Source organism: Crotalus tigris, unplaced genomic scaffold, assembly GCF_016545835.1.
Source record: "Crotalus tigris isolate CLP2741 ecotype Arizona unplaced genomic scaffold, ASM1654583v1 scf7180000018292.409768, whole genome shotgun sequence".
Taxonomy (NCBI): Eukaryota; Metazoa; Chordata; class Lepidosauria; order Squamata; family Viperidae; genus Crotalus; species Crotalus tigris.
In genome coordinates this window covers 373,365-399,188 of record NW_024096926.1, presented here as the reverse complement: position 1 = coordinate 399,188, position 25,824 = coordinate 373,365, and the positions used below count along the sequence as shown (strand labels likewise).

Here is a 25,824-nt window from a genome sequence, read left to right as displayed (position 1 = left end):
TCCAGCCGTAAAGCGCGACGCCGTCGACTCGCTCTGCTGGCCTCCCGCCGCGGGCGGGCGCGAAATGTCGTGAGCCGCATCCGGCCGGTCGACGGCGCGGGAGCGACCGCGGGCGGGTGGCGACCGGCGGCCTCCCATGCTCCGTCGGTGGCGGCGGCGGCGGGTGTCCCTGTCCTTCCCCTCCCCCTTCATGCGGGGTCCGGGCCGGGGCCGCGCCCGAGTCGCCCCCGCCCGTTATGGCCAGGAAGACAGTTAGCAGGAAGAGGAGAGCGGCCGCCCCCGCGTCGGGGCCCGGCGGAGAGCAGGTGGGTTGCGGCCCTTCGCTTCTCCGGGACTACAGCCCCATCGGCCCCGGCCCTATGCTCAGAAGGTCGCGGGACTACAGGTCCCATGAGCTTCGCGGCGGGGTGTGTGTCGCCGGGGTACCTTTCCCATCGCTTCGGGGTAATTCTCTTCGCTGCTAGCTGGGAGGGGGACTCCACGGACTACGGACTCCATCGCTCCCGTTCAAGTGGATGGGGTGACTACAGCGTCCATTGGCCTCTCACTCTGCTAAGGACGTTCGTGGGGAGGGAGTGGTGCTGGATTGTCGTTGCCATCGCTCCCAGCCGGAAGGGCAATCCTAGCCGGGACTACATTGTCCATCGCTCCCATTTGATGGGATGACTACATCCCCCATCGCTCCCTGCCCTCTTCTAACCGTGTCTGGGTCGCAGGACTGGACGTCCCATGCTCCCCGCGGGCGGTGGTCTTGCAGACTCCTTCCCCATCGCTCCCAGCCGGGAGGAGGGGGAAATTCAAGCCGGGACTACAGCGCCCATGGCTCCCATTCAAAGGGATGGGAAGACTACAGCTCCCATCGCTCCTTCCCTCTTCTAGCCGCGTCTGGGGTCTCGGAGCTATAGCTTCCATGCTCCCCGCGGGGAGGGGCCACCGGCCTCCTTTCCATCACTCCCGGCCAGGACTACAGTCTCCATCGCTCCCTCCTCCCCCTAAGCGCGATGGGTCGCAATACTACAACTCCCATGCTGCCCGCGGGCGGTGGTCTTCCAGACCCCTTCCCCATCGCTCCTAGCCGGGAGGGGGAAATCCCAGCCGGGACTACCGCGCCCATTGCTCCATTCCAGGGGATAACTACAGCCCTATCACTCCCCCTCTTCCTAATCGCGTTTGGGGGGAGGGTCGGAGGGCTGCAGCTCCCATCCTCCCCGCAGGCGATGATCTTCCGAACCCCTTGCCTATGACTCCCAGAGGGGACTACAGCGCCCATCGCTCCCACTCAAGGGGATGGAACAACGACAGCCCCCATCATTCCCTTCTTCTAACCGAGTCTGCGCTCGCAGGGCTGCAATTCCCATCCTCCCCGCGGGCGGTGGTCTTCTGGACCCCTGTTCCATCGTTCCCAGCCTTTCCCATCTTTCGCTGCTGGGGGGGAGGTTGGATCTGAGGTGGTTCTCCTCGCTCTTACCCGAGAGGGGGATTCCGCGGACTACAGACTCCATCGCTCCCGTTCAAGTGAATGTGATGACTACAGCGCCCATCGGCCCCTCCCCTCTTCCTAACCATGTTTGTGGGAGTCGCGGGACTTCAGCTCCCATCCTTCCCGCGGGCGGTGGCCTTCCGGACCCCTTCCCCATCGCTCCCAACCGGGAGGGGGGAATCTCAGCTGGGACTACAGCGCCCATCGTCCCCATTCAGTGGCTTGACTGCACCCCCATCACTCCCTCCCTTCTAACCGCGTTTAGGGAGTCGCAGGACTGCAGTTCCCTCCTCCCCGCGGGCGGTGGCCTTCCGGACCCCTGGCCCATCGCTCCCAGCCGGGACTACAGCGCCCATCGCCCGACAGTCCCGTGGGGGCCGGCGGCGCGGGGAGCGCTGCGGGCGGGTTCGGCGTTCGGAGCCCCGTAACCGACCCGGCGGCGGCGAAGGGCGACGATGCTTCGGGGCGGCGGCGGCGGCGGCGGCGGCTGGCGGCGGAGGGAGCCGTGGCGGCGGCGGGGATCGAGCGCCCCGGCCCGGGGGAAGGTGGGCGGCCCTTGGAGCCGAGCCCGGCGGGGCTCCCTTTCAGGGGAAGGAGCTCTTGCACCGCAGGATGGAGCGATTGGGCGCCGGGTTAGGGCTGTGGTCGTGTGAATGCCCGTCTTATCTATTCCGGGTGCCTGGAGGGAGTAGCAGGAAAGGGTTAACGCCTCTTTTGGTGAGGAGGCGGGGCTAGAAGAGTTGGGCTAATTTAATGAGCTCCTGACTAATTATAGCTTAGCTCTGGTTTAGCTCAGCATTGCTCAATCTTGCCTTTCAGATCGGTGGACTCCAATTCCCCAAATTACCTGGCCAGCAGGGCTGGCTGAGGAATTCTGGGAGTTGAAGTCCATGAGACTTAAAGGTGCCAAGGTTGGCTACCCCTGCCCTAAAAAAAAAAAATGGACTTGGTAAGCAAAGGTGGCTGGGGAATTCTGGGAATTGGAGTCCCCCACCCCATCTGAAAGCTGTCAAGGTTGAGCAATGCTGGTTTAGCCAAAGTCCTGTTGCAGGAAGCACAGGAGAGTTTGGCTTGATCTCAGCTACAGCCAGGCATCTTGGTTTGGCCCCTTCCATGTTTTATTTTTATTCATTTTTTAAAATTTTATGTCTGAGTTAGAGTTGAGTATTTATCTTTGGATATTATTTAGTTTGTATTGTGTCTAGGTTTTGTAAAATTTTTATCTTTTTTTTTAATATTGTAAATCGCCCAGAGTTACCTTATGGTAAGATGGGCAGTCAATAAAGTTAATAATAACTAAATAATAGTAAATAATAAATTAGATGTATATACTGCCCCTCTCATCTAGAGAGACTGAGCAGCTTACAAACATTAGTTTTAATTATAAAACATAATAGTTTTAGAGTCAGTTAATTTCTGCACTGGCTTGTTCTATTATAGTTTTATTTATTTTCTGCCCTCTATAAGTAGTCCTTGACTTACAACAGTTTAGTGGCCATTTGAGGTTGCAACGGCACTGAAAAAAGTGACTTAAAACCATTTTTCACACTTAACGACTCTTGCAGCATCCCCATGGTCACATGATCAAAATTCGGACACTTGGCAACTGACTCATATTTATGACGGTTGTAGTGTCCCACTGTCACGCGATCCCCTTTTGCGACCTGAGAAGCAAAGTCAGTGGGGACGTCAGATTCACTTAACAACTGTATGACTCCTAACAACTGCAGTGATTCGCTTAAAAACTGTGGCAAGAAAGGTCGTAAAAATGAGGCAAAATACACTTAACTATTGTCTTGCTTAGCAAGAAAAAAATTTGGGCTCAGCTGTGGTCGTAACTGGAGGACTATCTGCATTTCTAACCTGATCTGGTCAACAGGGAGCTCTAGGCAAGCTGTTAAAACCACTCAAGAAAACTAGAAAAAAAAGCATAGACTTTTCACTCTTTAGCGCGGTAGAAAAAGGCCTCAAGTTTTTATTTTTGCCTTATAATATGTACTAGCCGTTTCTATAACAACAAACCTGTCTAATCAATAAAACCCAAGTTTAATTTTCCAACTCAAGCACAAAGTCCAGAAGCGGTTCCCAAGTAAAAACAAAGTCAGTTATATTCTTTTTTTTTTAATTAATTTTTTAAAAGCAGTCGATTTAGCCATCTCTGCTTACGTCCACCAGTTTTTGCAGCTATCGTGGGAATCGATTTACAAGCGTTCATTTAGTGACCGTTCAAAGTTACAACATCACTGAAAAAAAGTGGTTTATGACCATTTTTCACACTTATACGACCGATGCAGCATCCCCAGGGTCACGTGATCAAAACTCGGAGGTTTGGCAACTGACTCATTTATGACGGTCGCGGTGTCCCAAGATCACGTGATCCCCTCTTGCGTCCGTCTGACGAGCAGAGTCAGGGGGGAAGCCAGGTTCACTGAACAGCCCTGTGACAAACTTAACAACTGCAGTGATTCACTTAACCCCTGTGGCAAGAAAGGTCGTAAAATGGGGTAAAACTCACCTAACGAATGTCTCGCTTAGCAACACAAATGTTGGGCTCCGTTGTGGCCGTAAGCTGAGGACTATCTGTATCCTTCCGTTTTTGTGCATCGGTCATTCTTGCTGCTGTCGGCGTATTATAACATCAAGAGTTCTGTTTTTTGTTTTTCAAGCTTATTGTCCATTAAGGGGACAAATGGATCTTCAGGGGAGGCTTCTCTGTGGGACAAAGGTACCCTAGAAAGCAGATCTTTCCTCTGGATCTAATCAAAACAGACCTACTTCAACCCCCTAGAGCAGGTTTTCCCAACCAACTTTAAGACACGTGGACTTCAGCTCCCACATGCTGGCTGGGGAATTGTGGGAGTAGCGCGTTGCAGTAGTCCTCACGTCTGGATGTAGACGCGTCTACATGGGGCTACCCTTGAAAAGTATTCGGAGACTACAGTTGGTCCATAATGCAGCCGCGCGAGTGATAGTGGGTGCTCCTCAATACACCCACGTTACACCTATCCTCCGTGAGCTGCACTGGTTGCCTATTGGTCTTCGGGTCCAATTCAAGGTGTTGGTCATTACCTTTAAAGCCCTATATGGCTCAGGGCCAGGCTATTTGCGAGACCGCCTACTACCTCATAGTTCCCTACGTCCGGTTAGATCCCACAGGCTGGGCCTCCTTCAGGTCCCGTCGGCCAAGCAGTGCCATTTGGCGGGGCCGCGGAGGAGGGCCTTCTCTGTGATGGCGCCTACGCTTTGGAACCAGCTCCCCCCGGAGATTAGGATCGCTCCCACCCGTTGGTCTTCCGTAAGCTACTTAAGACCTGCCTTTTCCGGCAGGCCTGGGGTTTATAAAACCTGACCCCTGGATGACTGTCTTTGCATTGTTTGTTTTGTTATGTTGCATGTGTTTTTTATTGTTAGCCGCCCAGAGTCCTTCGGGAGTGGGGCGGCTTATCAATTTTAAAAATAAAATAAATAAATAAAGTTGAAGTCCACGGGTCTTAAAATTTGCCAAGGTTGAGAAACACTTATTTAGAGATTCCTTGTTCGTCATTTTCCTGCAGTACGGCTGGGATCACTCGGTCCATAAAAGGAAGAGACTTCCGCCGGTGAAGAGGTCCTTGGTGTGCTACCTGAAAGGACGAGAGGTGCGGCTTTCCAACGAGTCCAGCTACCATCGCTTGTTGCACGCGTACGCCGCTCAGCAGCTGCCCGGTTTGCTGAAGGAAAGAGAATTTCAGCTGGGAACGCTTAATAAGGTCTTTGCGTCGCAGTGGTTGAACCACCGGCAAGTGGTGTGCGGGACAAAATGCAATACGGTAAGTGCCCGTTCCCGGGGTTGGATGGTATGAAACTTAATACTCGGTGTTAATCCTCCAAGGTGAACTAGGCAGAAGGGCGAGAGGAAAAAACGGTACAATTCTGAATTTGTGAATTTGTAAATCACTCCGCCTATAGTGGTGGCTGGAGGTGGCTATAGGAATGAGACAGAGATCTGGCTGCACAAGACCAAGTCTTGAGGACAAATGCATGCAAAGCCAGAATTGAGAAGACAGCAACAGACAGCAAGTGCCGCCTCTGCAAAGAAGCTGAAGAAACAGTGGATCGCCTACTAAGTTGCCGCAAGAGGATCACCCAGAGATCTGGCTGCACAAGACCAAGTCTTGAGGACAAATGCATGCATTTGTCAGAACTTTTAAGACTTGTGGAATTCGACTCCCAGAATTCCCCAGCCAATGTGGCTGGATTTCTGGCAGTTGAGGTCCACAAGCTGGCTGGGGAAATTCTGGGAGTTGAAGTCCACAAGTCTTATACTTGCCAAGATTGAAGACCACTGGATTAAGAGAAGACCCCTCTCTCCCTGTCTTTTAATTGTAAATTATGACTCATCACAGGCTACCAGATGCTCAAACAGGATTTGGCAATTTTATCCACGTATTGAATCCTTCCCAGGGACCTGGATAGGCAGATGCTGATGTTTTGTGATGTTAAAGCTGCTGTTGCAGGATGTAAACTGTTGAGTCAAGTTGCCTTTTGCAACTGACTGGTGGGGATTTTGTCAATGCTGATGGTGCTCCAGTTTTGGGATTGCGCCCAAGGTGTCTATGACTTGTTTATTACCTTTGCTTGCTTTTGCCACAATCATTCTACTTCTCTTTGCAGTCTTTGCATCTTATGGTCTTCTCCAGTTCTTTCTCTTCTCTTCTGCTGCCTCCAGATACTGCCACATCCTTTATCCAGACTTTTTGGCCTTGCTTCTCAAGAATTGTAAGTCTGGGGTGTTGTGTGGCAGGTGCTTGCCTGTTTGAATTCTAAGGTCCCAGAGCAATTTAATGTCTTCATTTTCTGTGACTTTCTCTATTTTATGGTCCCACCAGTTCTTGCTTGCAGGCAAATGATATTTCTTGCAGATCCTCCAGTGCACCATTGTTGCTACTTTGTCATGCCGCTGCTTGTAGTCAGTCTGGATGATCCTCTTGCGGCAACTTAGTAGGCGATCCACTGTTTCTTCAGCTTCTTTGCAGAGGCGGCACTTGCTGTCTGTTGCTGTCTTCTCAATTCTGGCTTTGCATGCATTTGTCCTCAAGACTTGGTCTTGTGCAGCCAGAATTAGTCTCTCGGTCTGTTTCTTCACTTTTCTGCTCTTAGCCATTGCCAGGTCTTGTTGCTTTCCTTGCTATTTTTTTTTAATAGTGTGGCCCTGTAATACTTTTGTCTTCCCATGTTTCCATTTTGTTCTTCATTTGGTCTCTCTTGTAGGCCAGTTTGGTCTGTCCAGTAGTCAGTAAGTCTTCCTGATATAATAGCTTCAGTGCATCTTCTTCTCTGCCCTTCAGATATTCTTTCCATGTCCTTTTTTTTTCAGATTATGATTTAAATGTATTGCCTGCCCAAATCAAATGGATTCTGGCTTGCTTGAAGTTGGCTTAGTGAGTTGGTTAATTTAACCAACTGTGGTTCAACCAATAACACTCTGTAAATTCTTCAGTAGCTCATTTTCTAACCCTTGAATTAAAGTGGTAATTGAAATTCTTCTGCCCAGGAATGGACTTGTTTTTTAACTTTTTATTAAAAATAAGAAGGAGCAATTCTGAGATTCCTAGACATAACATGCCTGATTTATTTTAGGTTTAGCATTTGTTGTGAAGCCAGCTGTTGCAGTTGGGAAACATGATTAATGATTAATCACAATATATGTGTTGTCTGGATCTTATCTAGGCTGGGAACATTTGCTTTCTACATTGTGTGCTTGTGTGTGTGTGTGTGTGTGTGAGAGAGAGAGAGAGAGAGTGAGAGTGAGTTACTGTTCTGTGTCAACTCTGCTAACATTGGATGTTCTTGCTTTGACAACATATGAAGATGCAGCCTTTTTCTTTCTTATGCTTTACTCTTAGAATTAGATTATACTGGGGGAGGGAGAGGAATGTGATGGGAATTAGTTAGACATACAGTATTGTAATAAGAGATGATAAGGCATGGCAGGATGAAGAACTGGGCGGAAAGCCAGCATTTCAAACTAATTGGAGAATGTGATTTATGACTGTTAGTTGTAGGAGGGAATTGTGCTTTGATCTATGTGCTGAGGGGAGGGGAAGTCAGATTTTGGCTTTGACCATGTACTTGCCTCATGCCATGTTATTTGAATAAAGATTCTTTAAGATAAACAATGCCTGGAAGTTCTTTGAAGAGTAACATCTGTCGGAACTATGACATTCTGCAAAGCTGACAACTATTGCCTTGTTTTTAGTAATGTTGCAATGGTGTTTACAAGTAGTCCTCAACGTATGACCACAATTGAGCCCAACATTTTGGTTACTAAGTGAGACAGTTGTTAAGTGATTTTTGCCACATTTTATGACTTTTCTTTGCCATAGTTAAATTAGTCACAAGTGAATCTGGCTTCCCCATCGTTGCAAAAAGTTATCACCTGATCCCAGGACACTGCAGTTGTCCTACAGATGAACCGGTTGCCAAAGATCGTGATTTTGATCACGTGACCCTGGGGATGCCGCAACGATTGTAAGTGTGAAAAGTGATTGTAATTCACTTTTTTTCCAGCGCCATTGTAACTTTGGTCACTAAACGAACAGTTGTATGTCAAGGACTGCCTGTACCACTTTGACCTAGAATTATACCAATCATAAAGTCTTTTATAGTCCTTGACTTAACAACCGTTCGTTTAGTGACCGTTCAAAGTTACAACGGCCCGGAAAAAAAGTGACTTGTGACCATTTTTCACAGTTACAACCTTTGCAGCATCCCCAGGGTCACGTGATCCAAATACAGACGCTCGGCAACTGACTCATATTTATGACGGTCGCTGTGTCCCGGGGTCACGCGAATCCCCTTTTGCGACCTCTGACAAGTAAAGTCAAGAGGGAAGCTGGGTTCGCTTAACGACCGTGTTACTCACTTAACAACTGGCAATCATTCACTTAACCCCTGTGGCAAGAAAGGTTGTAAAATGGGGCAAATCTCACTGAACAACTGCCTCACTTAGCAACAACAATTTTGGGCTCAATTGTGGTCATCATTCGAGGGCTACCTGTGCGCCAAATATAGCCCAAATGAATGAATATATAAGTCAAGGAGTACCTGCAATTGCTGCGTCCGAGCAACTTGTCTGAAGTGGGGGGGGGGCAGAAGCCTTGTGGAATTGTTCTCACTTTGCCATCCTGTCCTGGTTGTTTGTGCTATTCCTCTCTTTCTGCATCTTGCTTGTGTCGTCCCCGTAGAGGAGTTCAGAAGAACTGGTTTGCCCTGTAAACACAATAGGTATGTTCCTTCTTGTTAACTGTGCCTTAGCAGGGCTGGAGAAAATGCAGCTTAACAGGCTCGGCCTGTCTGAAGTGTAACTTTTTATGGGGCCTTGTTGACTATCACACCTGACTCGCTGTTATGACTTACTTGAGAGCAATTCTGCCTCAAGGTGCTTAAAAATAGGTTGGGCACGCCTGCATTTCATTTGATATTTGGTATATGAATAATGTGGTTTCTTGGGAGATGATGCGTACCCCGCAGAAGTGGGCATCGTCATCCTTATAACGCATGAAGGGGAAAGTTGTACATACCTTAGAACCGGGGTGGGCAATTCATTTCCCCATTATATACTAGTGGCTTGCCCTGTCATTGCTGGCAGGGAGTGTTCTTGGTGAAGAGCCACCCCACTCCCTTCTAGCACTGATGGTCTTACCTAGTGGGGTAATGAAACGTCTGCAAGAAAACATCTTAGAGAGCACCAAGGACCCCACAGTCGTCATCCTCCTCTTCCTCCTCCACTCTATAAACCCCTTTCCCTTCAAGCCCTGATGATGCTACCTAGTTGGGTCATAAAAGGTCTGCAAGAAAACCACCAAACTCAGAGAGCACCAAGGACCCTTCAGTCCTCTCCTCTTCCTCCTCCTCCTCCCCTTCACCCTCCTCCCTTATAGCGCTGATGACATTACCTAGTTGGGTCATGAAATGTCTACAAGAAAACCACCAAGCTGAGAGAGAGCATTAAGGATCCCTCAATTCTCCTCCACCACTCCAAAAACTCCTCTCCTTTCTAGCACTGATGACATTACCTAGTTGGGTCGTGAAACATCTGCAAGAAAACCACCAAGCTCAGAGAGCACCAAGGACCCCTCAGTCCTCTCCTCCTCCTCCCCCTCCTCCTCCTCCTCCCCCCTCCCTCCTCCCTTCTAGTACTAATGACATTATCTAATTGGGTCATGAAACATCTGCAAGAAAACCACCAAGCTCAGAGAGCACCAAGGACCCCTCAGTCCTCTCCTCCTCCTCCTCCTCCTCCTCCCCCCTCCCTTCTAGTACTAATGACATTATCTAATTGGGTCGTGAAACATCTGCAAGAAAACCACCAAACTCAGCACCAAGGACCCCTCAGTCTTCTCCTCCTCCTCCTCCCCTCCCCTTCACCCTCCTCCCTTCTAGCACTGATGACATTACCTAGTTGGGTCGTGAAACATCTGCAAGAAAACCACCAAACTCAGAGAGCACCAAGGATCCCTCAGTCCTCTTCTCCTCCTCTTCCTCCTCCCCCTCCCCCTCTCTAGCACTATTAGACATTATCTAATTGGGTCACGAAACATCTGCAAGCAAACCACCAAGCTCAGAGAGCACCAAGGACCTCATAGTCGCCCCCCCCCCACCTTCTCCTCTATATTAGAAGATTTCTAATGTATAATATCTTCTTGGAATATTCTCCTCTTTGCAAACCCCCCTCCCTTCTAGCATGGATGATATTAGTTAGGGCATAAAACATACGCAAGAAAACCACCAAGCTCAGAGGACCCCGTTGTTCAACACTGAGTTACAAACATTCTCTGCTATAAATTACCCTGTCTTTCTTCTTTTTCAACGTAGCTTTCTGACGTATAATCTCTGCCTGGCACGTTCCCCTCTCTGTGTCTTGCAGTTGTTCGTGGTGGACGTCCAAACTGGGCAGATCACCAAGATTCCCATCCTGAAGGATCGAGAACCCCACATAGTCAACCAGCAGGGCTGTGGTATTCATGCCATCGAACTCAACCCTTCCAGGACCCTCTTGGCCACCGGAGGGGACAACCCAAACAGCCTCGCCATTTATCGTCTGCCTACCCTTGATCCCGTCTGTGTGGGAGACGTAAGTTTCTGCAAATGGCAATGATGGAACGGGCTTGATCTTAGCTGTCGGGTTAGATCCGATGCGGATAGTCCTCAAGTTACAACAGTTTGTTTAGTGACCGTTCGAAGTTACCACGGCACTGAAAAAAGGCGACTTAGGATCGCTTTTCACACTTACGACCTTTGCAGCATCCCCAGGGTCACGTGATCAAAATTCGGCCGCTTGGCAACATGCCCATACTTATGACGGTCACAGCCTCCCAGGGTCACGTGATCCCCTTTTGCGACCTTTGGATAAGCAAAGTTGTGGGGGACGCCGGATTCACTTAACAGCCAGGTCACTAACTTATCAACTGCAGTAATTCACTTAACAAGGGAGGCCAGAAAAGTCGTAAAGCAGGGCAAAATTCCCGTCACACGTGTCTCACTTAACAACAGAAAATGTTTGGCTCAATTGAGGTCATAAGTCGAGGACTGTTGTCTTGCTAACTTAAGTAACTAGTCCAGGGGTAGGCAATCTCGACTCTTTTATGACTCCTGGACTTCAACTCCCAGAATTCCTGAGCCAGCCATGCTGAGGGGAAAGGGAGAGGTTTCTAAGCTGAGCCACTACCTCTCTTTTTGATTCTGCAGTTAGTCCTCGATTTATACAAGTTCATTTAGTGACCGTTCAAAGTTACAACAGCACTGAAAAAAGCAACTCACGACCATTTTTCATATTTGTGACCGTTGCAGCAGCCTCCCCCCCCCCTATAGTCACGTGATCAAAATTTGGGTGCTTGGTATGTGACGTGTGTTTATGACAACAGCACTGCCCCCCGAGGTCACATGATCATTGTTTGTGACCTTCCCAGCCAGCTTCCGACAAGCAAAGTCAATGGGGGAAGTTGGATTCACTTATTGACCAGCTGATTCACTTAACAACCGCAGTGATTTGTTTAACAACAGTGCCAGAAAAGGTTGTAAAATCAGATGCGACTCACTTAACTAGCGCCTTGCTTAGCAACAGAAATTCTGATCCCAATTGTCGTAAGTCGAGGACTGCCTGAACTACTGTAAAAATAATGTTAAAATTTCTTCAACGGTCGGAGAGAACTGACAGCATTACAGAAACCTTTTTTTTTTTTTTTTGCCTCCCATGTTATTCATTCTTTCTTTCCTTTTTAGGATGGGCACAAAGATTGGATATTTTCTATTGCATGGATCAGTGACACGATGGCTGTTTCGGGTAACACTCAAACTTTATTTTTTCAAATCATAATTTTTATAGGAGATGTATTTGGATTCATTCATTGCAGCCAGATCTAAGCAAAAGATTGAATAAAAAATATTGCAACATTCTATATCGGGGGTCTCTAACCATGGCAACTTTAAGACTTCTGGAATTCTGGGAGTTGAACTCCAGAAGTTGTAAAGTTGCCACAGTTGGAGATTCCTGTTTTCTCTTTCTCTCTGTGTGTGTGTGTGTGTGTGTGTGTGCGCGCGCACGCGCGTGCGTTTGTGTTTATGTATATATGCATATGTGTATCAAAGTAAAACAAGTATAATGGAATCTACAAATAATTAAAGAACATAGTTACTAAAATAAACCTCAATAAAATACTTCAAAAGAAATTTCAGTCCTAAGTAATTGTGCAGTGTATCGTACAAATAGTTGCATAGAACGGAGCAACTTATTTTTCAGTCCCTGTCTGAGAATAATAGCATTAAATAAAAATCACACTGCCTGCCTGGAACTTACTTCAAGATAGGGTGTATAATGGTCTATCCTTATGTACTGTATTTAGGGAACTATATAATAGCATATAGCCCTAGAGCAGGGGTAGGTAACCTTGGCTCTTTTATGACTCGTGGACGTCAACTCCCAGAATTCCTGAGCCAGCCATGGCTCAGCTTGGAAACTCTCCCTTTTCCCTCAGCATGGCTGGCTCAGGAATTCTGGGAGTTGAAGTCCACGAGTCATAAAAGAGCCAAGGTTGCCTACCCCTGGCCTAGAATTTCTACTGAAATACAAGGGATGAAAACTAAGAAGAACTGCAAATACAGCTTTTACTATTTCTCCTTTAATTGCTGCTCATTGTTTGCAGCGCAGGAAAGCTGGATGCTCCCCCTCTGTGTAATATTGTACCCTCTCATTTGCTTCCTTTTCTCTTTTTGATGTCCTGATGCGGCATTTTTAAATGGCCAGAGACTGATTAATCAGGACATATGGCTGGCCTCTTTAGGTATCGATTTATTAAATTTACAGTATGTCTCCCATCTCCCTGTTAAGTGATTCTGGGAGGCTGGCAGACCTAAGAAAAAAACAAGAGGTACGCACATAACAGCATGGTAGTTTTTAACCATTTAGTTGTGTAACGTTACAGGCAAGTGCTCTCGGTGCATTAAATATTAAGCAGAAATGAAGTACTGTATACAGCAGTGGTGGTGAACCTGTGGCACAGGTGCCAGAGGCGGCACTCGGAGCCCTCTCTGTGGGCACACGTGCCGTTACCCCAGCCTTGCCTCCCTCCGCAACCCCCTCCTCACCAGCAGCCCCCCTGGAGGAGAGTCGCCCCCGAGCGTGGCCCACGCAGAGCAGTGTAGCCAAGGACATGGCAGCCAGGCAGCGTAGACAAGACCTGCCCTCACACCCATTGCGCACAGTTGATGCTGCAGGGCATGGGCAGAGGGCGTGGCCGCCATGGTGCTGCTGGGCGATCTGCGGCGGGCCCTGGAGGCGGTGAGAGACCCTGCAGGCAGGTGGGGTGGGGGCGGAACAAGGGGTGGAGCGGGGGCAGGGCCAGTTTTTGGGCACTCGGTCTCTAAAAGGTTCGCCATCACTGGTATACAGGCAGTCCTCGGCTTACGGCCACAACTGAGCCCCACATTTCTGTTGCTAAGCAAGTCAGTTGTTAAGTGAATTTCCCCCCATTTTACGACCTTTCTTGTCACACTTGTTCGGTGAATCCCTGCAGTTGTTAAATTAGGAAGTGAAACTGACTTCTCCCATTGACTACTTGTCGGAAGCCAGCTGGGAAAGTTACAAAGGGGTGATCACATGACTCCAGGACTGTGCAACTGTCATAAGTGCATGCCAGTTGCCAGGGGTTCAAATTTTGATCAGGCTACCATGGGGATGTTGCAACGGTCGTAAATGTGAAAACCGGTCATAAGTGGTGGTGTAACTTTGAATGGTCACTAAATCAGGCATCTTCAAAATTGGCCCCTTTTATGACTTGTGGACTTCAACTCCCAGAATTCCTCAGCCAGGCACGCATGCCTGGCTGAGGAATTCTGGGAGTTGAAGTCCACAAGTCATAAAAGGGCCAAGTTTGAAGACCCCTACATTAAAGGAACAGCTGTAAGTCGAGAACTTCCTATAATTAGAATTGCACTCTGTAGAATTGGCTGAAATGGATAGCAGTCTGGGGTGCTGATCTGTAGAGAGCAGGATTCAAATTGTCTGGTTTAGTTTCTCTCACCCGGTAGTAGCCACTGGGTCTGCGGCAACTTGCCACAGCCAACTTGCTGTGACCACTTAACCTCCCTGGCAGCCTGCTTGCGACCCCCCTGGGGCTTGAAACTTCCTACCTGCACTGACTGTGGTTATTGTAAACCAGCAAGAAGTTGCAAGAAAAGGAGAGGAAATAGAAGAGAATATTTGTAGCACAGGGCGAACTGGGCTGGGTGGTTTTCTTGCAGATGTTTTACTATCAAACTACATAACATCATCAGTGCTAGAAGGGGGTAGGATTTGTGTAGAGGAGGAGGAGAGGAAGGGGGAGGACTGTGGGGTCCTTGGTGTGCTCTGAGCTTGGGTATTTTCTTGCAGACGTTTCATTACCCAACTAAGTAATATCATCCATGCTACAAGTGAGAGGATCTTGGTCTCTAGGACTGGTGATGTTACCTAGCTGGGTCATGGAACGTCTGCAAGAAAATCACCAAGCTCCTCCTAATCCCCCTTCCTTCCCCCCCTCCTCATCTCCACTCTACAAACCCCACTCCCTCCTAGCTCTGATGATGTTACCTAGTTGGGTAATGAAACGTCTGCAAGAAAACTACCAAGCTCAGAGATCACCATGGACCCCTCAGAAGGAGAAATTATGACCCACCATCCTCGCTTAACAACAGCAGCAGGGACTGCGGGGATTGCTGTCATTAAGCGATGCAGTTCACACGATGTCGCACTTCACACTTGCACTTCAGACTTGCTTAGCGACAGAAATTCCTGCCCCAATTGCCGCCGTGACTGAAGGACTCCATGTAAAACGATGGATTGGAGAATCAAAACTCTGAATTTCTGAACTTTGATAAAATCTACGCCAGTTTGGTTATGGAACTTGTCGTTTCGCTTGGTGAGGCCCTTTTTCTCAAGAGTTTATAATCATATTTCTGGCTTATCCAGAGGTGAAAACATGTTATGCCAAGCATATCGTATTTGTACTTTTATACTCTATTCGGGCTACAGGCATGTTTTGTATAGTTTGATCCTTTCTAACATTCTAAGCCATCCGGAGTTATTCTGTGGTAAGGCGGATGGCCTACCAATTTAATGTCTAAACCAGCGGTTTTCAACCTGTGGGTCGGGACCCCATTTAGGGTCGAACGGCCATTTCACGGGGGTCGCCAAACAACGCAGTCCGCCTTTTTTCCCCCCTTTGCCTTAGCTGTGCTACTCCCTTTTATTCTATTGGCTTTGGAAAGCCAATAGAATAGACTCTCTTGAATAGAGTCTAATTCTATTGGCTTTCAAAAGCCAATAGGAATTGTCCAGGCTGTCTGTGCCCTGCTGAGCCCGCCAAAAGTCCCATTCTGCAAACGGTGCTGCACCAGTTGAGTAGTCCTCGACTTACGATCTGTTGAATAGTCCTCGACTTAACGACTGGTTGGGGGGGGTCGCGGCATTAAAAAGGTTGAGAACCACTGGTCTAAACCAAGATTGTCCTCTCTTGGACCTGTGTTCGACGCGTGCTTGAACATGCTTCTTTCTGGTAGGTTCCCGAGATGGTTCAATGGGCCTCTGGGAAGTGACGGATGAAGTCTTGGCCAGGAGCGACGCACGGCGCAACCTGTCGCAAGTCCCCATCTACGCACACATCACCCACAGGGCTCTGAAGGACATTCCCAAGGAGAACACCAACCCAGCCAACTGCAAGGTCCGGGCGCTGGCTTTCAACCACAAGAACAAGGTTAGGAAAAACGAAGGAATTCAGCTGGAGATAACAACAGTTCGTTTAGTCCGCAGACAGTTATCCTGGTTCAGTGTCCTGCTAAGTCGTAAACCATCATTTACACATGAGAGTGGCTACATTCATGTCGTGCTAAGCCAAAACCAAGTGATCTGGTGACTTACAACCTTGACTTACAATCATTTGTTTAGTGACCGTTCGAAGTTATAATGGCACTGAAAAAAAAGGGACTGATGACCATTTTTCACACTTATTTATTTATTTATGAGACTTATATACCGCTTTAAGTGCAAGCACTCTCTAAGCGGTGTACACCAGTAAGCAATGTATATATATATATATTTACATTGCCCCCAACAATCTGGGTCCTCATTTTACCTACCCCAGAAGGATGGAAGGCTGAGTCAACCTTGAGCCGGTGAGATTTGAACCGCTGACCTGCTGAACACAGTCAGCTAAAGTGGCCTGCAGTACTGCACTCTAACTGCTGTGCCACCTCGGCTCTTAATGATTGTTGCAGTGTCCACATGGTCACGCTATCAAAATTCGGACACTTGACAATTGACTCTTATTTATGACAGTTGCAGTGTCCCATGGTCACGTGATCCCCTTTTGTGACTTTTCCAGCCGGCTTCTGATAAGCAAGTCAACGGGGGATGCCAGATTTGTTTCGTGGCCACATGGGGACCGCCAGATTCACTTAACAACTGTGTGACTAACTTGGTTAGGCAACCGTGGCTCTTTTATGACTTGTGGACTTTAACTCCCAAAATTCCTTAGTCAGCATGGAGGAATTCTGGGTATTGAAGTCCACAAGTCATAAAAGTACCAAGGTTGCCTATCCCTGAACTAACTCAACCACTGCAGTGATTCACTCAACAATTGTGGTAAAAAAAAATTATAAAATGGGGAAAGCTCACTTAACTGTCTCGCTTAGCAGTGGAAACGTTAGGATCAATTGTGGTCGTAAGTTGAGGACTGCCTGCGTGTGAACTCCACCTCTGTTTTCAGAAAAACAAAATGGCTAATTATTATTGGTGCAAGCAGAAACTTTCCTGTCCCAGCCATGTGAACGGTTAATATTTTCCTCTTCCAGGAATTGGGAGCTGTTTCTCTGGATGGGTATTTCCACCTCTGGAAAGCGGAACACATGCTGTCAAAGGTGAGTTCCTCCACACCTGTGCACAGAAGGGAATTTAAACTAGAATTTCCTGGTTTAGGCCTAAGGGAGAACTTTGGCTTTGTGCTGGGTTGTGCTGACTCTTGAATGCATGGCTGTGTGTCTATGTGTCTGTGTCTGGCTCGTGACTCTAGCACAGGGGTAAGCAACCTTGGCTCTTTTATGACTCATGGACTTCAACTCCCAGAATTCCTGAGCCAGCATGGCTCCGCTTGGAAACCTCTCCCTTTCCCCTCAGTGTGTGTGACTCAGGAATTCTGGGAGTTGAAGTCCACGAGTCATCAAAGAGCCAAGGTTGACTCCCTCTTCTTTGTGGCAGGCCCTCAGATACTGGAAGGCTGCTATCCTGTCACCTCTCATCCTTCTCTTCATTAGACTAGACCAAGAGTAGGCGACCTTGGCGCTCTTATCACTCATGGACTTCAACTCCCAGAATTGCTGAGCCAGCATGGCTCAGCTTGGAAACCTCTCTCTTTCCCCTCAGCATGGCTGGCTCAGGAATCCTGGGAGTTGAAGTCGACGAATCATAAAAGAGCCAAGGTTACCTAGCCCTGCCCTAGCTTTTCTTGGCAACTTGGTTGAAAAGTTACAGTACAAAGAGAATTCAAGCTCTTTTCTAGCTTCTTCTGAACCACTTTTACTTTGTTGTGGGAGTTCACTCCCCCCCCCCCGGGTTTGTTTCTTTGAATATCTTTTTCTTTTCTTTTGAGGGCATAAGAATAGCTTGGTGGGATCAGGCAAGTTTCTTTATTTTCGGTCCTCAAAGATGTGTGCGTTTAAAAAAAAGGAAATCCTGCTGTGTTGCAAAATTTCACATCAAAATTTTCTGTACACGTTTCCAAGAGAGAAAGGAAGGAACTTCTTATTGACTTAAGTGGCACGCATAACATCAAAGCCTAAAATCAAGTGCTTTGTTTAAACAAAGGATTGTTTGTGATCTGTGATGCAATTTCTCTGTTACGAGTACTCCTTGAGTTACAACTAGTCTCTTAATGACCATACAAAGTTAACAATGGTTGGGGCCAATACTTAGACATATTATTTATAACAGACCTGGGCATTTTACAGCCCTTGGGCCATGTCCGGCCTTTGGCTGTCCTGCCTGTACTGCATGAGGTCAATCGGAAATTAAAGATCAGATGTAAATAATGCCTTGGTGAGACCACACTTGAAATATTGTATCCAGTTTGGTGACCACTATATAAAAAAGATGTTGAGACTCTGGAAAGAGTGCAGAGAAGAGCAACAAAGATGATCAGGGGACTGGAGGCTAAAACAGATGAAGAATGGTTGCTGGAATTGGGTATGTCTAGTTTAATGAAGAGAAGGACGAGGGGGGACATGATAGCAGCCTTCCAATTTCTCAGGGGCTGCTGCAAAGTAGAGGTGGGTCAGCTTATTCTCCAAAGCATCTGAAAGACAGGACAAGAAGGAATGGCTGGAAACTAATCAAGGAGAGAAGCAACCTCGAATTAAGGAGAAACTTCCTAACAGTGAGAACAATTGACCAGTGGAACAACCTGCCTCCAGAAGTTATGGGTGCTCCAATGCTGGAGTTTTTTTTTTTTAAAGAGATTGGACAGCCATCTGAAATGGTATAGCATCTTCTGCTTGAGCAGGAGCTTGGACTAGAAGACCTCCAAGGTCCCTTCTATTTCTGTTATTCCGTTATTCTGCATTGCTTTTATTTTGAAGGTGACTGCCATTTTTTTTTCTATTTTTTTTTTCAAGGGCACCTTCACAGCTCTATTGGTTTGGCCCTCCATAACAGTCCCAGTTTCTCATATGGCCTCTTGGCCTCCCTACCCCACCTATAATCTTAGGCCTACCAGCTTCAGCTCTGGTCTGGAGGAACCAGCCTCTGTTATGCATGCTTCGGTCATATCTGAGTTGGGTTGGATATTGGGCACCTTATCCGGAATCTCCTCTAAGCATATTATTCATGTACTCCAGCTGTAAATACTTGCAGACGTGGTTCTCATTCTGGTTCCAATTATTTAAACGTCCTTCAGATATTTTGTGTTTCCTGGTGTCCTCTGGTTTTCATCGGCTTTTCTCTTTCTCACTTTTGTAGCTACTCTCAACCAAGTTACCCTACTGCCGGGAAAACGTGTGTCTGGCCTATGGTCAGGAGTGGTCGGTGTACGCCGTTGGCTCTCAGGCCCACGTCTCTCTCCTGGACCCCCGACAGCCTTCCCACAAAGTTAAGTCTGTCTGTTCCAGAGAGCGAGGAAGCGGTAAGGATGCTTTATATTGAACATTCTTATTTGTGTTAAGAATTTGTTGAGATCCAGCTCTTTTTTTTCAACTTGGTACCTTGTAGATGTTTAAAGATCCTTCCTTCCTTCCTTCCTTCCTTCCTTCCTTCCTTCCTTCCTTCCTTCCTTCCTTCCTTCCTTCCTTCCTTCCTTCTTTTTTCTTTCTTTCCCTCTTCCTTCCTCCCTTCTTCCTTCCTTCCTTCCTTCCTTTCTTTCTCTTTCTTTCTTTCTCCTCTTCCTTCCTCCTTCCCTCCCTTCTTCCTTCCTTCCTTCCTTCCTCTTTCTTTCTTTCCTTTCCTTTTCTTTTCTTTCTCCCAATTCATGGGGAAATGAATAATGAATAACCTCCACCAACCACTTGCTGGGCTCTCTACCAGCTTGGGGTTCTTCAGGCTCATTGGCAAAACCACCTCTTCAGGGCCTTTCCAAAGAGTGTCGAGGTGGGAGCCCATCCTATCTCTGTGGGGATGATGTTCCACAGGGAGGGAGCCACCATGGAGAAGACCCTTCTTCTTGGTCCGACCAGATGAAACTCCTTAAGAGAGGGGATCTGCAACATTCCCTGCCTCTCCACTTTGATAGGCCAGGGTAGATATAACTTGGGAAACGACAGTCCTTCTGGCCCCAAATCATGTAGGTGACCACCTGCACCTTGGATTAGACCCAGAAGCAAATTGGCAGCCAACGCAGCTCCTGCAAGAGTGGTGTCATGGTGCAAATCTTTGAAGATCTCCAGGGATCTTCACTGGGAAAGCAGAATATAGTGGTCCATCCCTGGGCTGTTTGGCTACCTTCTGGAAGCCGCTGCTGCCATTTTGGCACAACCACGGGGGATTGTCCACGGTCCTCGTGTCGATTGTGTATGGAGAATGTCTAGATAAAGTCAGCAACCCATCACTTGGTACCAAGCTGATACGTTCAGGGAGCTAAAAAGACCCTCACCCAAATTTTCCTCTGTTAACCACCTGTTGCTACTCACAATTCTTCTGCTTCCTTTCTAAAGTCCCCCTAGCCCAGTGGTTCTCAACCTGTGGGTCGGGACCCCATTTGGGGTCAAACGACCATTTCACGGGGGTCGCCAAACAACGCAGTCCGCCATTTTTTTCCCCCTTTTCCTTAGCTGTGCTACTCCCTTTTATTCTATTGGCTTTCCAAAGCCAATAGGAATTGTCCAGGCTGTCTCTGCCCTGCTGAGCCCGCCAAAAGTCCCATTCTGCCAACGGTGCTGCACCAGTTGAGTAGTCCTTGACTTACGACCGGTTGAGTAGTGCTCGACTTACGAACGGTTGGGGATCACGGCATTAAAAAGGTTGAGAACCACTACCCTAGCATGTCGTCCCTGATTCATAACAATGCTGAGCATGTGTGAACGTTTTGAGTTTCACCAAACATGGATACTTGAAAAGTGTATTCTGAAAATAAGTGCAGGTAGTCCTTGACTTAAAACCATTCATTTAACGGCTGTCCAAAGTTATAACAGCACTGAAAATAGTTGACTTATGATCAGGTTTTACACTTATGAGCATTGCGGCATCCCCACGATCAAACTTTGGGGGTTTTTTGGCAACCAGCATGTACAGGTAATCCTTGAGCCCCACACTCCTGTTGCTAAGTGAGACATTTGTTAAGTGGGTTTTGCCACATGTTACGACCTTTCTTGCCACAGTGAATCACTGCAACTGGTACGTTAGTAACGTGGTTGTTAAGTGGATCGGGCTTCCCCGTTGTCTTTCCTTGCCAGAAGGCCGCAAAAGGGGATTGTATGACCCCCGGGACGCTGCAACTGTCATAAATATGAATCAGTTGCTGAGCATATGAATTTTGATCACGTGACTATGGGGGGAACGCTGCAACGTTCATAAGTGTGAAAAACGGTCATAAGTCACTTTTTCCAATGCTGCTATAACTTCGGATGGCCACTAAATGAGCAGGTTTTTTAAAAAAATATATTTTATTAGATTTTATATGGGTAGGGAAAAGGTGGGGTCAGGGCGGGTACAGGGAAATCGGGATAAAGGGGACAGGGTGTGGATAACTACAGTAAATACTTAATTCAGTGAACAAGCTGTCGTCCGGGTCTTCATATTGAGTATTATTGTTTATATAATACTAGACATTTATAAGAATAAATCAGTATAGTTACAACTGACATTTGGTAAAACAGTAATATTCCTTTAAATAATTCACATAGTTGATAGCATAACAACTATTTCCAATCATCAAGCTTAATACTTAATATAATAAAGCTCTAAAATCTCTTCTTATTCTAACGTGTTTCAACCCACTGATAAAATTTTCCCCAGGTTTTATAGAAGATTGAATCTTCTTTCTCCTTCATCTCTAACATGAATCTGTCCATTTCTGCACAATCTAGGATTTTCAAAATTATAATCTGGTCTGATGGTAGGCTTTCATTTTTCCAAAATTGGGCGAATACTATTCTTGCAGCTATTAATACATGTAATATTAAATAATCATTTTCTTTGCCATAATTAGGTCTTAATATACCTAACAGGAACAGTTCTGGTTTAAATTCTATCTGGATTTTCATCATCTTTTCTAACCACCTGTGAATCTTAGACCAATATTTTTTTGCAATAGAACATGTCCACCAGGTATGATAATAAGTACTCGGTTTTTGCTTACATTTCCAACATGTATCCGATAAATTTTTAAACATTTTCGCTAAGCAAACTGGTGTCATATGCCATCTATAAAGCATTTTATATAAGTTTTCTTTGTATGTTACTGCTTTAGTAAGTTTGATATTTTTATCCCACAGTTTTTGCCAGTCTTCTAATTCTATAGAATATCCAAAGTTCTTCGCCCATACTGTCATTGTCTCTTTTACTTGTTCTTCTTCCATCTTCCAAATTAATAAGTATTTATAAAGCTTCTTAATCAAATGTTCATCTGTTTTTAAAAGTATTTTATCAAGTGGGGTCAGCAAATGAGCAGTTTTAAATCAAGGATTACTACAATGGTTGCAGTATCCTGGGATTCTCCTTTGCAGCCTTAGGGAACTTCTGACAAGCAAAGTCAACGTAGGAAGCCAGATCCACTTAACGTCCACATCATTCCCTTAACTTCAGCGATTTGCTTAACTGCAGTGGCTAAAATCGTAAAATAGGCCGTGATTCACTTAACAACACTCTTGCTTAGCAATGAAGCATTGAGCAAGTTTTGGGCTCAATTGTGGTCGTCAGTCAAGGACTAGCCGTAGGGCCAGGATTTGTCCCGATTTCCATAATACATCCACCTCTCTTCCGTGACAGGCATTCGCTCAGTGAGCTTCTACGAGCACATCATCACGGTGGGGACTGGACAGGGCTCCTTGCTGTTTTACGACATCCGAGCCCAGAGGTTCTTGGACGAGAAGCCATCACACAATTACTACGGATCAAAATTGGCAGGAAATGAAATTCTCAAACTCTCCACTGGCAAAGGTTGGCTGGTGAGTAGTGGTAGAAGGAAAAACTGGGGGGGGGGGTTCATGTATGCTTTCTGGGGATTGAGAAGTAGCCATGAGGCTACAGAGACTCTTAGAAACCAGATTCATCCTGCAATATCCTTAGTCTGTATGGTCAAGGTGGAAGTGATGACTGGCCAGCTAAAACCGAGGAAGGATGAATTCCAAAACTTCACCAGCAATCACTCAATCAACGAGAGCCAGTTTGGTTTAGTGGTTAAGGCACCCAGCTAGAAACCAGGAGACAATGAGTTCTAGTCCCGCCTTAGGCATGAGAGCCAGTTGGGTGACTCTGAGCCAGTCAGTGGGAGATGGCAGGTTCTAGTTCTGCTTTAGGCATGAAAACTGGCTGGATGACTTTGGGCCAATCACTAGGAGATGGTGAGTTCTAGTCCCACCTTAGGCATGTTAGTTGGCTGACTTTGGGCCAATCACAAGGAGACGGGGAGTTCTAGTCCCTCTTTAGGCAAGAAAACTACCTGGGTGACTTTAGGCCAATCACTAGGAGACGGTGATTTCAGTGGTGGGATTCAGCTGGTTCACACCAGTTTGGCAGAACCGGTAGCTAATTTTTTGTTGCCCAGGCCCAGAATGGACTTCCAGAAGCGGCATCCACATAGAGAACCAGTTGTTCACATATTTGAATCTCTCCACTGCCCACCTTAGGCATGTTGGCTGGGTGACTTTGGGCCAATCACAAGGAGACAATGAGTTCTAGTTCCACTTAGGCACGAAAACCGTCTGGGTGACTTTGGGCCAATCATCAGGAGTATGTGAGTTCTAGTCCCGCATTAGGCAAGAAAGCAAACTAGGCGACTTTGGGCCAGTCCCTCTCTTTCAGCCCATGATATCAGGCGCAAGTGACATGCTGGTCAGTTAATTGCTGTTGCTACACATGATTGATGAAAAAAACACCAGAATCTAAATAATAAATAAATAAATAAATAAGCAAAAACTGGTGGGATCATAAAATAGAGAAAGTCATAGAAAATGATAAAATTAAACTGCTCTGGGACTTCAGAATTCAAACAGACAAGCACCTGCAACATAACACCCCAGACTTAACAATTGTCGATAAGAAAGACAAAAAAGTCTGGATAGTAGACGTGGCAGTGCCTGGAGACAGCAGAATAGAAGAGAAAGAACTGGAGAAGATAACAAAATACAAAGACCTACAAATAGAAATAGAAAGACTGTGGCAAAAGCAAGCAAGGGTAGTACCAATAGTCATAGGCTCCTTGGGTGCAATCCCAAAAGAACTGGAGCACCACTTGAACACCATTGGCATTGACAAATTCACCATTAGTCAATTGCAAAAGGCGGCCTTACTAGGAACTGCTTCCATCCTGCGACGATATCTGCAATACCATCAAACATCCACATCTGCCTATCCCAGGTCCTGGGTAAGGACTCGATAGGTAGACAAAATGCCAAATCCAGTCTGAACATCTGGCTGACTGTGCGATGATCGATAATAATAATAATAATAATAGTTGGAAGGGACCTTGGAGTCCCTGCAGCAGTTCACTTAACAACGGTGGCAAGAAAGGTTGTAAAGTGGGGCAAAACTCAGTGAACAACTATCTCACTTAGCAAGGGAAGTTTCGGGCTCCATTGCGGTTGTAAGTCGAGGACTACCTCTACAGACCAGCTCTTGGGAAGGTTGCAAACATGGTTACAGCTCTAACCGAAATCCACTTTCCTTTCACAGAATCATGACGAAACCTGGAGGAATTACTTTTCAGACATCAGCTTCTTCCCCAACGCCGTTTACACACACTGCTATGACTCGTCGGGCACGAAGCTTTTCGTGGCAGGAGGCCCACTTCCTTCCGGACTCCATGGGAACTACGCCGGCCTCTGGAGCTAATGACGCTTTCCGAAAAAGCTTCTCGAGCGTGACTTTGTTTTTTTTTTTTTTTTTTCTTCTCCTTACCCTCACCCTTGTTTTCTTTCCTTTTTTAAAAAACAAAAGGATTTGTGTGTGGTGACATTCCCGTCTTCTGGTTTTGATGCCACTTGGGGTTTAATCTTTTTTTTTTTAAGGAGGGGAAACCGTCGATCCTGTTGGTCTCCCAGCGGTTTTTTGTACGTTTTTAAAATGTTTTTTTTTTGTTGTTGTTGTTGACCTGCTTTGATCTTTCTACAGTAGACTGGGGGTTGGCACCCTTTTTATTGCGTTTCCTAAAAATGGCGGAGTCATTGCCCCTCCCTCCCCGAGCTCAGACTGATCAACCAACCATAGGTCTCATTTTTCTTCTCTTACTTCGCTGTGAGGTAGGAATCCTCAATTAGATCGGCTGCTGCCGAGCTTTCTATGAAAGCCCAGGGGCTGTGTGTGTGTGCGCGCGTGTGTTTGTGTATACATGTATGTGCAGGTATTTTGTCAGTCACATTTCCTGGAATAAAAACAATCTAATTAAACATCAAAACGTATTTATATGACAGAGCCCCCTATACCTAATCCGCAGAGTTAGGCCTGCCCTTTAACTCTGGGCCATCTTTAAAAAGTCCAGGTTTTACAATGAAGCTGTTTTTGTCACTGATCCAACGTGGGACCTCCATCTTAAGTGTGCTGCCCTTGTACAGTTTGCTCTATGTCCTGCCCTTGTCTTCCTTCCTTCTCTCCCCAAGGATGAGACGGTCATGGTGGGGACACAAGCTGGCTGGGGGTGAAGCTCACCTTAACCAATCTTGTGCCTTGAAGGTATGCAAAGGTAAAGCATCTTAAAGAGAAAGGATCTCTTAACTGCCTCCTGAGTCACGGGACTGGTGGGTGACGTACCATTTGTGCAGAAGGATAGCTTTTGAGTCTAGATCAGTGGTTCTCAACCTTTTTAATGCCGCGACCCCAACCGGTTGTAAGTCAAAGACTACCCAACCTGTCGTAAATCAAGGACTTTCCCTGCCCGGGAGCGCCGCGCATGCGTGGTGCCACCCCCTGCGCCGGCCGAGGCGTAGCTGGCAAGCGGCAGCGATGGTGCAGGGCGACCACCGGCTGGGCCACCAGCTGGCCCAGCCCAAGGGAGGTAAGGCACCCGCCGGGCCCCATGTGCGCCAGCAACCCTCCCTGCGCCCGCTGGCCTCACACCTCCCACCCCTGGCCCTCTTTTACTTACATTTTTAGTAGTTGCTCAGCAGGAAGGGGTGGAAGCTTCCAGACAGCT

General features: G+C 47.0%; 1 protein-coding gene across 1 annotated transcript; it reads left to right on the top strand.

Moving 5' to 3' along the window:
* Positions 1-25,081, top strand: DCAF12 (DDB1 and CUL4 associated factor 12). The gene is made up of 9 exons (XM_039349543.1): positions 1-305; positions 5,035-5,289; positions 10,389-10,595; positions 11,744-11,804; positions 15,557-15,750; positions 16,847-16,912; positions 19,005-19,167; positions 22,464-22,642; positions 24,369-25,081. The coding sequence occupies exons 1-9, from the start codon at positions 237-239 to the stop codon at positions 24,525-24,527; spliced, it is 1,353 nt and encodes a 450-aa protein (XP_039205477.1). The 5' UTR covers positions 1-236; the 3' UTR covers positions 24,528-25,081.
* Positions 25,082-25,824: the final 743 nt, after the last annotated feature.